This window comes from Zootoca vivipara, chromosome 6, assembly GCF_963506605.1.
Source record: "Zootoca vivipara chromosome 6, rZooViv1.1, whole genome shotgun sequence".
In the NCBI taxonomy this organism is placed as follows: Eukaryota; Metazoa; Chordata; class Lepidosauria; order Squamata; family Lacertidae; genus Zootoca; species Zootoca vivipara.
This window is the reverse complement of record NC_083281.1, coordinates 18,389,328-18,403,927: the sequence shown is the minus strand read 5'-3', so window position 1 is coordinate 18,403,927 and position 14,600 is coordinate 18,389,328. Positions and strand designations below refer to the sequence as shown.

Below are 14,600 nucleotides of genomic sequence, written 5' to 3'. Positions count from 1 at the left end.
CAAAGTTTGAAAAACGGGTAATGTGATGTTACTGTTGTTCCCCATCTAAGATGATCTTCCCTACCATAATAATATTTTAAGAACAGAAGCAACGCTTCAATTTCTGTAACTGAAAAATCAAAGTATTTATCCAGCCTTGAGTTTAGTAATAATTGACATAAATCCCCCCCCCAAAACTTTCCCCCAACCTCCCTTGCAAGAGACTTGTAGCAGGGACGCTGAGCGGGAGATTCCCCGAGGATCAACTGCTGAACTTCCTTTTCTGACAAAGTGTGCATGCACACGAAAGCTCATACCAAAATAAAAACTTAGTTGGTCTTTAAGGTGCTACTGAAGGAATTCCTTTTCTGTGTTACTTGACTCCCAAGATGGGCTCTCTATTCTATGGCACGGCAAACTTCCAGCGGCGCTTCCAGCTTCCCCTCGCTCACGTGCTCCTTCCGGCGCAGCAAGAAAGGGGGGGGGAGGTGCGACGAACCGATTGGATGGTGCGCGCGCGAGAGAGAAGAAGTGGGACCGGCGGGGGCGACGATTGGCTGGCTGGAGCGGAGGAGGAGCTATATGAGGGGACCTTCTAGCCTGCCGACTCTGTGATGCGGCCTCCCGCCGCCCCGCCCACCGTCGTCCGTCAGTCGGAGGAAGACATGGCGGTGGCAGCGGGAGCCGTTTTGAGGCGTCTCCTGCCTAGGCGTGAGTGGGGGGGGGGGGGTTCCCCACTTCCTTGGAGGGGGGTTCCTTCTCACCTGCCCCATTTCTGTCCTCTTTTTGCTCTCCTTGTGGAGGGAAAACGCGTCTTTTCCCTATTTATTTTATTTTATTGCAGGGGCTCAAGGCAGCCAGCCTGCGGGTTAAAAACAAGAACCGCCTTAAAACATGAGGGGATTTGGTGTGTGCGTGTGTATGTTTGAAAAACAACCTTGGGGTGGGAGGTGGGGATTAAGCACTAATAGGATTCAAAAACTACTTGCATATACAGTATATAATCTGTTTAAGAACATAAGGATATATACCAATAAGAAATGACCGTGGCCGTGGCTGCTTCCTTGGATTTAGACGGAAAAGAGAAATGGAGTGGATGGGGCCGTCGGCACAACGGGTGGCACTGAACCCCAAATCTCTGTCCTCCTTCTTGTTGCTTTACTTTATTTATCCATTCGTTTATTTACTTATTTATTACTCCCACCTCCCCCCCCCCCGTCAGAGACTCTTTTGCCTTTCTTGTCGCCCTTCCTCTCTCCGAAGTAGGGCAAAGGTCACTCAACAGTAAATAAAGTCTCCTGTTTTTAAATGGCTTCCTGAGGATTGTGAGGCGACTTTGCTAGCGGGTTTCTCTCTTTTTTCGTTGGGTGCGTTGGGGGCTAAAATAATAATAATAAGATGAGTGTTATTAGCGCCACCCCTTTCCAGGCACTTTGAAACCTAAGCTGATTTATTGCATTGTATTTCTATCCAACCTTTTCCTTCAAGTAGCTTAAGGTGGCACATACGTGGTTTTATCTCTCCTTCTTGCTTAATCCCCTTCAAGAACTCACTCATTTTGTTTGATCCCATGGCAGAGGGGCTTCCCCATTAACAGTGTGTTTTTGCCTCCCCCCCCCCCTAGACCTGTTGACCCGTCCTGCTCCCTGCCTCAGTTTAAGGATGATGTCGTCGCAACCGCAGGAGACGCCCAAGGCCTTGGACACCTATGAAACTCTGAAGCTGGAGCGGGTGAGAGAGAAGGTTTTGCACGTGGAGCTCAACCGGCCAGAGAAAAGGAATGCCATGAATGCTGCCTTCTGGAGGTAACAGGGACGTAATGGAAAAGATCGCAGGAGGGGGCATCTGTTTTCAGTATGCAACAATCTGAGCGTCTTGAAGATGGTACATAAGAAGCCAACTAACCTGCTTTTTAAGAGGCTTAGTAAGGGCAGAACACCCAGCACAGTAGCACCAGTGCAGCTTCTCAATTGCCCAGTACCTGCACCCTAACACAGCAAGGCGCATTCATTCAGCCATTGGATAAGAAACTAAGGCATGTGACCTTGGATCATTTTCATCAGAAAGTGTTTTGTTTGTTTGTCCCCCCCCTTTTTTTTTTGCAACACAGCTTAAGAGCAATCTAAGCAACGAGAACTTGGATTTATCAGCAGCAAATATCTTTTCAGTTTTACAACCGGGCTGAATTCGTGCCAGTTTTTGAAGACTGGGTGTGTAGGCTTGGGAGCACAGAAACAAATTGTCTGGGCAATGGGGGCTGGCGGGGGTTGGGCTCAGAATTTATTTTATGGATAAGATGAAATGTCCCACCTCCTCAGCCCTCTTGTCTCCAGCAAAAGAAATGCCCAAGCGATAGGTATTCTGTTGATGACCCCCCCCCCCCCTCTGGAAGCCGGTCCTTTTCACAACATCAGAAGATACACTGGAGATTGCAGAGGAGGAAAAAGCCACAGAATAAACTCAGTGGGTGGCGTTGCTGATGGCTGCTTATGCCATTGTACTCCCTTCTCTAAAGTTGAAGCCTTGTACACAGTCTTACGCTGTCGCCTCTATGAGGCGCCACATGAGATTGCTTAGCAGACTTGTTAGGCAAGACATGCGTAAACCTGTTTCAGTCAAGTGGCTTCCTCCCACTGCTAGCAGGTGTTCTCCAGGTGGCAGGAGGTGCTCCCAACCCACCTGCCTCTCTCTCTCTCCTCCCTCTTGTCCTAGGGAAATGGTGGAGTGTTTCAACAAGATTGCTCAGGACTCTGAATGCCATGCGGTGGTGGTATCTGGCGCTGGGAAAATGTTCACTGCAGGTAAGTGAGGAGAGATGCTGAGGGCTAGAAAGATGTTTCTCCTGCTCTAGGGTAGGAAGTTCCTGGGTTGTTGCAGAGGCTGGCACCTGGGGGGGGGATTTAACTCTTCTTAAAATGGAGCTGGGAACCTTTTCTGTCTGGAGGGCCGCATTCCCTTCCAGGTAACATTCTGAGGGCCACATGTCAGTGGTCAGTGGAGGCAGAGGGGAAAATGGGCTGGAGGGCAATTACTGCAAACACTCACACACCCCTCTCCATCCTGACAAACAAAAGGCATTGCTGGAGTGCAAGGATGCATTCCAGCCTGGCAAAAGCACTTGTCCTTTTGTTTGTGCAGAGTCTAGTGTGTCTCGTGTGTGTGAAAGAGATGTGTGTTTTTTAAAAACAAAAAAACAAAACAAAAACAGTTTGCTGACTGTTATGGTGAGCATTAAACCACACGTGCACAAGTGTTTTGCACAACACAAAATGTAGGGGTCTTTGGAACAATATGTTGGGTACCTACAGACACTCACAATTTTAGGAGTTCAAGCGTATACTGTAACTTTAGCGTTGTGAATTTAAAGGACTCCGTCACCTTAGTGCAACAAATCTACTTTTTTAAAACAAGCCATTTTGCCGTTTGGAAAGTGGCCAGGAAATGCGTTTAAAAGTATGGGACAAGAGACTGATTAATGTGTAAATACCATGTAAGCAAGCAAGGATGAGTGCTTATTGTCTCATAAAAGGTAAAGGGACTCCTGACCATTAGGTCTAGTCGTGGACGACTCTGGGGTTGCGGCGCTCATCTCGCTTTACTAGCCGAGGGAGCCGGCATACAGCTTCCAGGTCATGTGGCCAGCATGACAAAAACGCTTCTGGCGAACCAGAGCAGTACACGGAAACGCCGTTTACCTTCCCACCGGAGCGGTACCTATTTATCTACTTGCACTTTGAGGTGCTTTCAAACTGCTAGGTTGGCAGGAGCAGGGACCGAGCAACGGGAGCTCACCCTGTCGCAGGGATTCAAACCACCGACCTTCTGACCAGCAAGCCCTAGGCTCTCTGGTTTAACCCACAGCGCCACCCGCATCCCATAACCTGTCCCACATACAAAAGGATGCTCAAATGCTCAATAAAGCTTGGGCAGCCTAACCACTGCATAAGCTTTGTGCAAGCAAATCAGGATAAACAAACAGGTTTTCTGAAGAAGCCCGGAAGTTTCTTTTGAGCAAAGCAGTGGCACAGAATGAAACGGGGTGTTGTGCTTAGTTGGGAGTAATGTGGGCCGTCCTGGTTCTCCCATGCTCTTGCCCTGCAGGTATTGACTTGATGGAGATGGGCAGCACGTTCCTGATGCTGCCAGGAGACGACACAGCCCGGAAGGCTTGGAACATCCGCCAGAAGATCCGGGAGTATCAAGAAACCTTCACGGTATTGGAGAAGGTGAGTAGGCTGATCCTGCAGTTGGCCCCACCCTTGGATGAGAAACCATCTCCATCCACGGCTAACCATTCCTTTGTCTTTTAGTGCCCTAAGCCTGTAATTGTTGCCACCCACGGGGGCTGCATTGGAGCAGGTGAGTCTGCAACACTTGCGTCATAAATAACCTGACCTCTTCCCCGCTCCCACCATTCCCCCTCACAACTGCAATAGTTTTGTGGATGTTGCAACAGATAACCGTGAGCCAAATCTGGCATTTCAGCAGTGGCTTAATGTCCTTCCTTCCTTCCTTCCTTCCTTCCTTCCTTCCTTCCTTCCTTCCTTCCTTCCTTCCTTCCTTCCTTCCTTCCTTTACATTTGTATCCCACTTTTCCTCCAAGGGGCTCAAAGTGGCATACTTCTCTCCCTGATTTATCCCCTGTGAAGAAGGATATACTGAGAGGCAGTGACTGGCCCAAGGTCACCCAGTGAGCTCCATAGCCAAGCGGGGATTTGAACCCTGGTCTCCCACGTCCCAGCCCGGCACTCTGACTGCTATACCACGCTGGCTGGCTGCCTTTCCTTGGGGTGCACAGGTCTTAAGATGCCCTGGGGAAGGTTGAGGAAGGCCTGCTTAAGATGGCTACCCTCCAGAGCAGGAGAGAAAAACAAGCTCGCTCCATCGTCCATGTGACAGCCCTTGAGATATGTGAAGATTTGTGTTGGGTCCTTAGTTCAAATGTCTTTCTTTTATACCCCAACTTTTCCTTCAAGGAGCTTGAGGTGGCATACCTAGCTCTCCCTCGTCTCATTTAATCCCCAAAACACCCCTGCGAAGTAGGTTAGTCTGAGAGGCAGTGACTGGCCCAAGTTCTCATCCAGTGAGCTTCATAGCCAAGGGCGGATTCGAACCCTGGTCTCCACCACCTCCCGAGGGAATCCGTTCCACTCTCAAACAGCTCTTACCTCCAGAAAGCATCTTTTATCCCCTTGCACACCGTCATATCTTTCGGAAGGTATCCTTGAGAGGAGCACCGGCATACTGGCGTTCAGCCTTTTAGAGGGATTCCCCCCACGAGTTCCCAGCACCCAACCAATACATCTAGAGCAGGCATCCCCAAACTTCAGCCCTCCAGATGTTTTGGACTACAATTCCCATCTTCCCCGACCACTGGTCCTGTTAGCTAGGGAACATGGGAGTTGTAGGCCAAAACAGCTGGAGGGCCGCAGTTTGGGGATGCCTGATCTAGAGCCATGCATGCATCTCCCTTTCATTATTGGTCTCTTCTTCCCTTTAACTACCCACAATAGCTTTGCGGCATTGAAGATGCCATCTGCTGCTGAATCAGTGTAGCCTCTCAGACCAATGGCTTAGCAGGGGTAGGCAACCTAAGGCCCCTGGGCTGGATGCGGCCCAATTGCCTTCTCAATCCACCCTGCAGACGGCCCAGGAATCAGTATGGTTTTTACATGAGTAGAATGTGTGCTTTTATTTAAAATGCATCTCTGGGTTATTTGTGGGCCATAGGAATTCGTTCATTTCCCCCCCAAAAAATATTGTCTGGCCCACCACATGGTCTGAGGGACGGTGGACCGGCCCACGGCTGAAAAAGGTTGCTGACCCCAGGCTTAGAAAACTGGCGTTAACTGGCAGAGTCCTTCGGATGGGGCAATCTTTGGAGTTTGTGTCTTTTAAACTCCCTCAGCTATCCCAACTGCAGGGGGCAGTGTTGTAATGTTTATTATATATATATATATACACACACACACACACACACACACACACACACACACACCATTCTTAAATGCATTTGATCCACACTTCAGCCACATAATCAACTTTCCTTTCTCTTAAATGGGTGTAATCTGCAGGGACCAGGGGATGTCACACAGTTGAAGCAAAGCAGGTCTGCACCTGGTTGCAGCTTCCCGGACATACAGTGGTGCCTCGCTTAACGAATGCCCTGCTTAACGAAATTTCGGCTTAACGAAAGGTTTTTTCTAGTGGAGGTTGCCTCGCTAGACGAATTTGTTTTATGAAAAATTCGTCTAGCGAATCGCGGTTTCCTATAGGAATGCATTGAAATTCAATTAATGCATTCCTATGAGCAAAAAAAAATTCAATGCATTCCTATGGGATTCGCTAGACGAATTTTGTGTTATAAGAAAAGACCCGTGGAACGAATTAAATTCGTCTAGCGAGGCACCACTGTATTAAATATATAATGTTTAAAACATATAACCCAGGCTTTCCTGGACTCTCAACCCTGTTTTTTCTTTTTTTCTTTTGGTGGATGTGTTCCTTGCTCAGTTTCACATAAATAGTTTCCCTCGCTTTTTAGGAAGTTCTGCCGAGTATTGTTGCGGCACGCTCATATATTTATTTAACAAAACGTGTATATCACTTGACTGCAATAATAATAATAATAATAATAATAATAATAATAATAATAATAATAAAGTGGTTTGCAAAGTGTAGCAACATTATCAATATGTTGCTGACTTTTTCTAATATTTTAACTATTTGTGCTTTTATCTAGTGTTTTTATCTTGCAAACCGCCCTGAGATCTTTGGATGAAGGGCAGTAAATAAATCTAATTTTAAAAAAATTATTTGCATTCAGAATGCTTTATGTGAACCGTTTAGATTCGCCGCCGTATTAATCAGCTTCTGCACTATATAAATAAATATTCTGGCGCTAGATCTGGAAATGTGCTGAATGTTGCTCAGCTGCTGAGCATCCTTCTATTGGGACATGAACAGCATTCCTTATCTGTTCTTCTTCCCTCTGCAGGAATGAATCTCATCTCAGCCTGCGATATCCGCTACTGTACTCAAGATGCCTGGTTCCAGGTTAAGGTGTGTTGTGAGAGGTCCTATCATCTTTCTTCCCCAGGAAACCTACCTGGCTTTGGTAGTCTTGCTCCAAGCCCCTTAGGAACAGAGGAAGCTTCCTTACACCAAGTCATACCCTTGGTCTGTCTAGCTCAGGCACCCCCAAACTCGGCCCTCCAGATGTTTTGGGACTACAACTCCCATCATCCCTAGCTAACAGAGCCAGTGGTCAGGGATGATGGGAACTGTTGTCCCAAAACATCTGGAGGGCCATGTTTGGGGATGCCTGGTCTAGCTCAGTATTAACTACAGTGACTGGCAGCAGCAGAAGCTCTCCAGGATTCCAGACAAGGGACATTCAGGAAAATTCAGGAGAAACATAAGACAATGTTTCAGTGCATAGTTACATACCCTCCAGCATTTCTCTGATGAAAAGAGGGACACCCTATTCCACAACAACATCAGCACTAATAATAATTTTATTATTTATACCCCACCCCCCTGACTGGGTTGCCCCAGCCGCTCTGGGCAGCTTCCAACATATCTAGAAGCATCATAAAAACATTTTAAAAATTCCCTGAGCAAGGGCTGCGTTCTGATGGGTCGAGGATCAGATAACTCCATGCCCTCCCAACATTTCTCCAATGAAAATAGGGACGTCCTGCAGAAAAGTGGAACATTTTGGGATCAAATCAGAAACAGGGACGGCTTCTGTCAATCCGGGACTGTCCCTGGAAAATAGGGGAACTTGGAGGGTCTGAACGGTTGCCTTCAGTTGCCTTCTGAAGGTTTGTCTGGTTACTTGTCTCCTTGGCTCGGTGGGTCACGTAACTCCAGACCCTCGCGAGATTTCTCCAATAAAAATAGGGACGTCTTGCCATACCCTCCAACATTTCTTGGGTGAAAATAGGGACGTCCTAAGGAAAATCGGGACATTCCAGGATCAAATCAGAAACCGGGATGGCTTCTCTAAATCCGGGGCTGTCCCTGGAAAACAGGAATACTTGGAGAGTCTAGGGTTTTTTGTTTGTTTGTTTTTTGCAACCTAAATATATTTTTTATTAGTTTACAATGGGAGAGTCTGTGGTTAAACTCTGGAACTTGCTCCCGCAGAAAGCAATTACGGCCACCGTATTGGATGGCTTTTAAAAGAAGACGGCTACCAGCCACGATGGCTCTGCTCTGCCTCCACGGTCGGAGGCAGCCACGCTTCTGAATACCAGTTGCTGGGAACCGCAGGAGGAGAGAGGGCTCTGCTGCTCGTGTCCTGCTTGCAGGTTTCCCATTGATGCATCTGGTTGGCCACTGTGGGAAGGGGATGCTGGATTCCATGAGCCAATGGCCTGATCCAGCTCATATGTTCTCAACATGCCCATCCCTGCCAGGAAGGTGTCAAAAGAGGGAACCGGGGGCCTTCTGCAGATGGTCTGCCCCCGTCCGTCCCCCGAGCTACAGCCCTTCCCTTTATCTCAGCCCAAAGCGCTTTGACCTTTTCCTTCTGTGTCACGGGACGCCTGAACCCGTCTCTCCTCCTCCCTCCAGGAAGTGGACGTTGGTTTGGCAGCCGACGTTGGCGTTTTGCAACGGCTGCCTCATATCATCGGAAATCGGAGGTCAGTGCTTGCTTCCCTTTCAGCTTTGCTTCCTTTCCTCCCTCCCTCTTGCGGCTTGTAAGGGAGGTAATCGCATTGGTGACATTGATTGGGGCACAGTGAGCCCCTTCTCGGTTGCAAGAGAGAAGCGGTAAGCCGGGGGGGGGGGGAGAGACCACATCCTGGAACCCCATGTCTTGACAGAGAGAGCTGGGTGTTGTGGGAGCTTCAGAGGCCCCATGTGCCCCAAGGCATCATGGGGAGCCAGCTGCCAGCTCTGTCTGCTTAGAAATGGGTGGGGAAGGACCACATTTGCCGTAGTTTTCCGTGTATAAGACAAGGTGTTTTTTTATTAAAAAGCATGTTAAAAAAGCTTAACCACTGGGCAATCTCTCCCCATTTTCCTAATTTGGAGTCCCTCAAAATAGGGGGCGTCCTATACACGGGGGCGTGTTATACTGCACACGGAAAAATATGGTATTTCTGGGCATGTGCCAGTGGTGAGCAGGGCCAGAAGCAAAAGGGGCGGAGCAACAAATGTGAAAATTCACCCTTTCCGTGGTTGGCACAAACATCCTTCACATGTAATCAAGAAGCATTACGTTACATTTGCAAGCACCATTCAGAGTGTCGGCGCTGACCTTTAAAGCCCTAAACAGCCTCAGCCCTGTATACTTTAGGGAGGGTCTCCACCTCCCCCATGGTTCAGCCTACACACTGTGATCCACCACCAATTCTGGCGGTTCCCTCACTGAGAGAAGTGAGGCTACAGGGGAACCAGGCCTTCTCGGCATTGGCGCCCGCCCTGTGGAACGCCCTCCCGTCACATGTCAAGGAGATAAACAACTATTTGACTTTTAGAAGACCTCTGAAGGCAGCCCTGTATCGGGAAGTTTTTAATGTTTGATGTCTTAACTGAGTTTGATGTTTTAATTTGCTGGAAGCCACCCAGAATGGCTCGGGCAACCCAGTCAGATGGGCGGCATATTATTATTATTATTATTATTATTATTATTATTATTATTATTATATTATTCAAGGACCCATTCCAGCCAGGCAGAAACGCTTAAGGAGGATGCAAAGCCAAGCTGGCTTGGCAGGGTGCGTGCTCTACTGAGTCTCCTGAGGGCCATATACAGAGGCCTGGAGGGCCAAATGTGGCTTTTGGGGCAGGGGTCTCCCGTTCTTGGCCTAGAATGGCAGGGAGGGTTTGAAGGTGGCATACTTTCCTTCATTGAAGGTTTCCAAACAGGATGGGAGCCCCCTGTCAGGGATTCTTTAGCTGCATTGAAGGGGATTGGATTAGATTATTATTATTTATTAGGTTTATATACCGCGGGACGCGGGTGGCGCTGTGGTCTAAACCACTGAGCCTCTTGGGCTTGCCGATCGGAAGGTTGGCAGTTCGAATCCCCGCGACGGGGTGAGCTCCCGTTGCTCGGTCCCAGCTCCTGCCAACCTAGCAGTTCGAAAGCACCTCAAAGTGCAAGTACAGCGGGAAGGTAAACGGCGTTTCCGTGCGCTGCTCTGGTTCGCCAGAAGCGGCTTAGTCATTCTGGCCACATGACCCGGAAAGCTGTCTGGACAAACACCGGCTCCCTCGGCCTGTAAAGCGAGATGAGCGCCGCAACCCCAGAGTCGTTCGCTACTGGACTTAACTGTCAGGAGTCCCTTTACCTTTACTATACCTCCCTAGGCCGGTTCACAACAGAAAAAGACAAAATGGGAATGCAAAATACATAATAAAACCCTTGGTGTCCCATCCAACTGGAGAATGATTTACAAAACCACAAGAGTTGGTAGTTCAGCAGACAGTTTGGCTTTGCCCTGCAGGGAGAAATGCCCCCACTTCCTTCTCCATGAAGGAGAAATTTACCTGACCTGCTGATTCTTTCCTCCTCCTCCCAGCCTTGTCAACGAGTTGGCTTTCACTGCCAGGAAGATGATGGCCCCCGAGGCTGAGAGCAGCGGCCTGGTCAGGTATGTGGCACATTCCCCCAGACAGTCCGCCTATTCATAATTGTGTGGGGCTGATAACAGCACTTCCTCCTCGGCCCACAACCCTCTTTTGAGGGAGGCAGGTTCCCCTTTTCATTTCATGGCCTCTGTCCAGCAAAGTCACGAGTCTGGAAATTATTAGGGGAAGGGTTTGGGGGTGGGGATGTAAATGAGAGTGGCTAAAGGCCCTAAGGCCCTGCAAAATCCCTTGCCTGGAATCGTCCTGGAAGCCACATCTCAAAAAATAAAATAAGGAATACTTAAAGAGCCAGGAAAGATCTGGAACAAAGAACCACTTGAACAGGGTGAAACAGGAGGAAAAGCTGAAGTGGGTTGGGTTGTAAGCCGTCTTCCGCATGTCTGGGCCAACGGCTGTGACTCTCGCCCCTCCCGGTAAGCAGGAGGTCTGGCCACAGTTGAAGATCACGTTTATTGTTTATGGCGTTTATATTCCACCTTGTCCTCTGAGGAGTTCAAGGTGGCACGCTTGGTTCTCCTGCCCCCTCATTTAATCTCCACAACAACCCTGTGAGGTAGGTTGTGAGCCAGTGCGAGCTTCATGAGCTGAGGATTTATCCAGGTGGGGCACTGAGGAGTTTGGCCTGGGGAGAAGAAGGGTGGGGGTGGGTTTAAGGGGCCCAGATGGAAAGGCCTGGGGAGCCACATTTCCTGCCCACCTACCCCCAGGCCTGAGGTTTCCTCACTCCCTAGCACTTGGGGGGTTTGTTAACTTCAGGCAGCTAAGCAAGACCACAATAGAGAGATGCAAGGCGACAAATCAAGAGCGTTAATTGCTTTATTCCGCTGTAATTTACACGGCTGCTCTCTTACATGATTTTAGGGACGACTGGCAAATTCACAGGAGTCTCTTTTCAGTAACCATTATGCCCAAAAGGAACCTCAGAGGTTACTGACTACAAATACTTTCCGAGTGTGTTGAATATGTCTTATAAATAACCCCCCGAAAAGAGATGCCAGTGAATTTCCCCTTTTAGAAGGACAACTTCACATGTGGTTTTTTTTCTTCTAACTCCCCCACCTTTGGCATGGAAAACGAAGTGAGATGATGTCCTCCTCCATCATTGCCCTGGGTTGGACTAGATGGCCCCCAGGGTCCCTTCCAGTTATTCTAATGTCAGAACTCTCCCCCTTGGCTTAATCATACCATCCTGCTTCCCACCCCCGCTCAGCCGTGTCTTCCAAGATAAGGAGATCATGATGCAGAGCGCCTTCGACTTGGCCACCGAGATTGCCAGCAAGAGTCCGGTTGCTGTGCAGGGCACCAAAGTCAACCTGGTCTACTCCAGGGACCACCCTGTGTCTGAAGGCCTGAAGTATATGGTGAGTGTCATGGGGCACTGGGGCTTTGCAGAGTAGGGAGTCTTGGGTTTGCCGCCCGGACCCTCCAAGAAACAGAGCAGAGATTTCAAAGGCCTTTTGGCTGCAGCCACCACTGCCAAGCCAGAGGCTAAGAGTGGCCCTCCAATCCTTCCTACCTGGCCCTCGGGACTCTTCCCCGGGCTGCACCCCTCACCAGCTTTGCTTCACAACCTTCCTTGCCTGTTTTTGCCTGGCTGGAATATGCCCTCCAAGTCTGACAGTGCCTCTTGGGTGGATGAAGCCTGGCTGGAGGATGGAGAGGGATGTGTGCAGAAACTAGCCTACTGTTAACAAAGCAAAATTTGCATGGGTTGCTCCTCCCACTTCTGCCTCTGGCCCCGGCCATCACCAGCATGCAGCCTCCAGAAGGTAATGCAGCCCACAGGTTTAACTACATTCCCCATCCCTGAGATAGATAGCATTTTGCAGGAAGGCTTCCACCTAAACTGGCTCCGTACAACTCATAAATGCATTTTGCCCTTTGTTCCCGTTTTGCAACAGGAACAAAGTGCAGCCGCCCTTGGTTTCTAGGATTCGGCACCAGCAGAAGCAAGTGTAGTGCAATAAAGCAATAAAGTGATTTGCACAACATGCTTGCCGGGCTGCAGAATTGCAGGCTCTGACTTTTCTGTTCCTGCTGTGCCCAGCGTGCCCAGCAGACTTTCAGGGATGTGTCCAGCCAAGTTCTGCTCAAATCAAGCCCATTGAAGTGAATGGGCCTGAGTTAATCTTGAATGCTAGGGGGGGGGGGCTGCTCTGAGCCACACCAGCATTTCTAGTTAAATGGTTTTTGTTAGGGGCTGGAAAAAGTGAAGGCCCCTTGCCTGGTGTCAGCAGGCAGGGAGTCCCCCAAGTGCGGGTGCTGCCACACTGAAAAATAGATTTCTTACAAATGTGGAACAAGGGTTATGTGTCACCTGTAACAGTCCATAGACAGTCAAACCTCTGCTCCCGAATGCCTCCGTTTTGGAACGTTTCGGCTCCCGAACGCTGAAAACCCGCAAGTAAATGCTCTGGCTTTCGAACGTTTTTTGGAAGCCGAATGACCTACATGTCTTCTGCTTGAGTGCAGGAAACTCCTGCAACCAATCAGAAGCTGTGCCTCGGTTGTCGAACATTTCAGAACCCGAATGGATTACGTTCGACAGCTGAAGTTTGACTGTAACTAATGAATTTGAGATGTTTCGGTCCCAAGGATGGGAAAGTATCACTTAGCAGAAGGTAGAATAGCTGGATGTTAGCCTAGAGAAAATATTTCGAATAATTTTTTGTATATAACTGAAAAATGCAAATCATAAGTCCCTTTGATTCCCCCCCTTCTTTCTCTCTTTTCTTTTCCTCTCTTCCATTTTTCTTCCTTTTTCCCGCCCCCCCAGAAGCCCTCTTCTGAGCCCGGTTTGTTTCTGCCCTGCAGGCTACCTGGAACATGAGCATGCTTCAGACAGAGGACATCCTCAAGTCTGCCCAGGGCATCATGGAGAAGAAGTCAACCAGGCAGATAACCTACTCCAAGCTGTAGCTGCTCTGGTCTTGCAGCAAAAGGCAGCAAGCCCCCACCAAGAGCAGTAAGGGTGGGCTGCCACTTTGGCCGCGGGCGAGACTGGACTCCAGGACCCCCTGCGAGAGAAAGGGGGGCAGCAAGTGCCTTCAGATACTGGCTCAGCCATGCAGCTTTCAAGCTGTGTTACGCCTTAGGAGGGGTAGAGGCCTTCCTTCTGAAAACGGTGCTTCCCCACCCAAAGGAAGGTTAGTGGTAGAACCGGAAAGAAACATTTAAAACGCAATCATTGCTCTGGGAGGAGAGGAGATTATTTTGGCAGAGAATAATCGCTGCTTCAGTTAACACCGCAGCAAGGATTTTGGTTCTCGGCTCAGTTTGTTTGCTTATATTGGTGTACCACTTTAATTCTGTTTGCAAATAAAAAGGTTAAAAAAAAAACACCGTAAAGAAATAAGCTGAAAATATATTCATAAAAGTGTATGACTTCCCTCTGCCTGAGTAAATAAGCTGAGAGTCAGGCTGACCCCTTCCCTGAGATCCCACAGGTCTATCATCAGGGCTAGGTTGAAACTTGAACATAGAATAATAATACACATCAAAATTCTGCTGTGCTTTCTCTCTGGTGGTTTGAAACCATGCAGTCTGAGCATGCAGATTATTATTTTGCAACCTCTCAACCTAATCCTGTTTTTGCATCCATAAGAACTAGCAGCTTGGCAGCATGCTCAGTAGGACGCTGAGTCGTGTACACCCTGTGCCAAATTTTGCACACCTATAGCCCTTGTGTACAGTGCCCCTGCGGGAATTCAGCCCTTGACAGAACACATAGCGTTCCCCGGACCGCCTTGCCCTGGTCCAGAATCGAAGAAGGCACCCAGACCTGCCCAGAAGTCTTCCCTGCCCTCTTTGGTAGCTGCGAACGGGGAAGATGAAATTCCGAGAGAACGGGAAGCCGCATTGCATGCTGGGCTTCAGGAAGCGGTAAACAAAAAGAAGTTTGCTCCCAATGAGCAACAGGCAGAAAAGTTGAATTCATTTCACATTTGGGACCTTTTGCGTGCCAGAGAAATCCAGCAAGTGGCAAGGAACCTGTGGCTCTTCCAAGTGATGTT

General features: G+C 48.9%; 1 protein-coding gene across 1 annotated transcript; it reads left to right on the top strand.

Annotated features, from left to right (window-relative positions):
- Window positions 1–578: 578 nt before the first annotated feature.
- On the top strand, window positions 579–13,997 carry ECH1 (enoyl-CoA hydratase 1). The gene is made up of 10 exons (XM_035117977.2): window positions 579–690; window positions 1,604–1,784; window positions 2,692–2,780; window positions 4,081–4,205; window positions 4,290–4,338; window positions 6,977–7,041; window positions 8,560–8,630; window positions 10,518–10,589; window positions 11,798–11,948; window positions 13,402–13,997. The coding sequence occupies exons 1-10, from the start codon at window positions 594–596 to the stop codon at window positions 13,504–13,506; spliced, it is 1,005 nt and encodes a 334-aa protein (XP_034973868.1). The 5' UTR covers window positions 579–593; the 3' UTR covers window positions 13,507–13,997.
- Window positions 13,998–14,600: the final 603 nt, after the last annotated feature.

What these genes read in the sequence shown, in the direction of transcription:
- ECH1 (XM_035117977.2), top strand. Translation starts at nt 594, where the DNA reads ATGCGGCCTCCCGCCGCCCCGCCCACCGTCGTCCGTCAGTCGGAGGAA. An exon ending in ATGAATGCTGCCTTCTGGAG is followed by an intron (nt 1,785 to 2,691) that starts GTAACAGGGACG and finishes CTCTTGTCCTAG; the next exon opens with GGAAATGGTGGAGTGTTTCA. An exon ending in CTGAAGGCCTGAAGTATATG is followed by an intron (nt 11,949 to 13,401) that starts GTGAGTGTCATG and finishes TCTGCCCTGCAG; the next exon opens with GCTACCTGGAACATGAGCAT.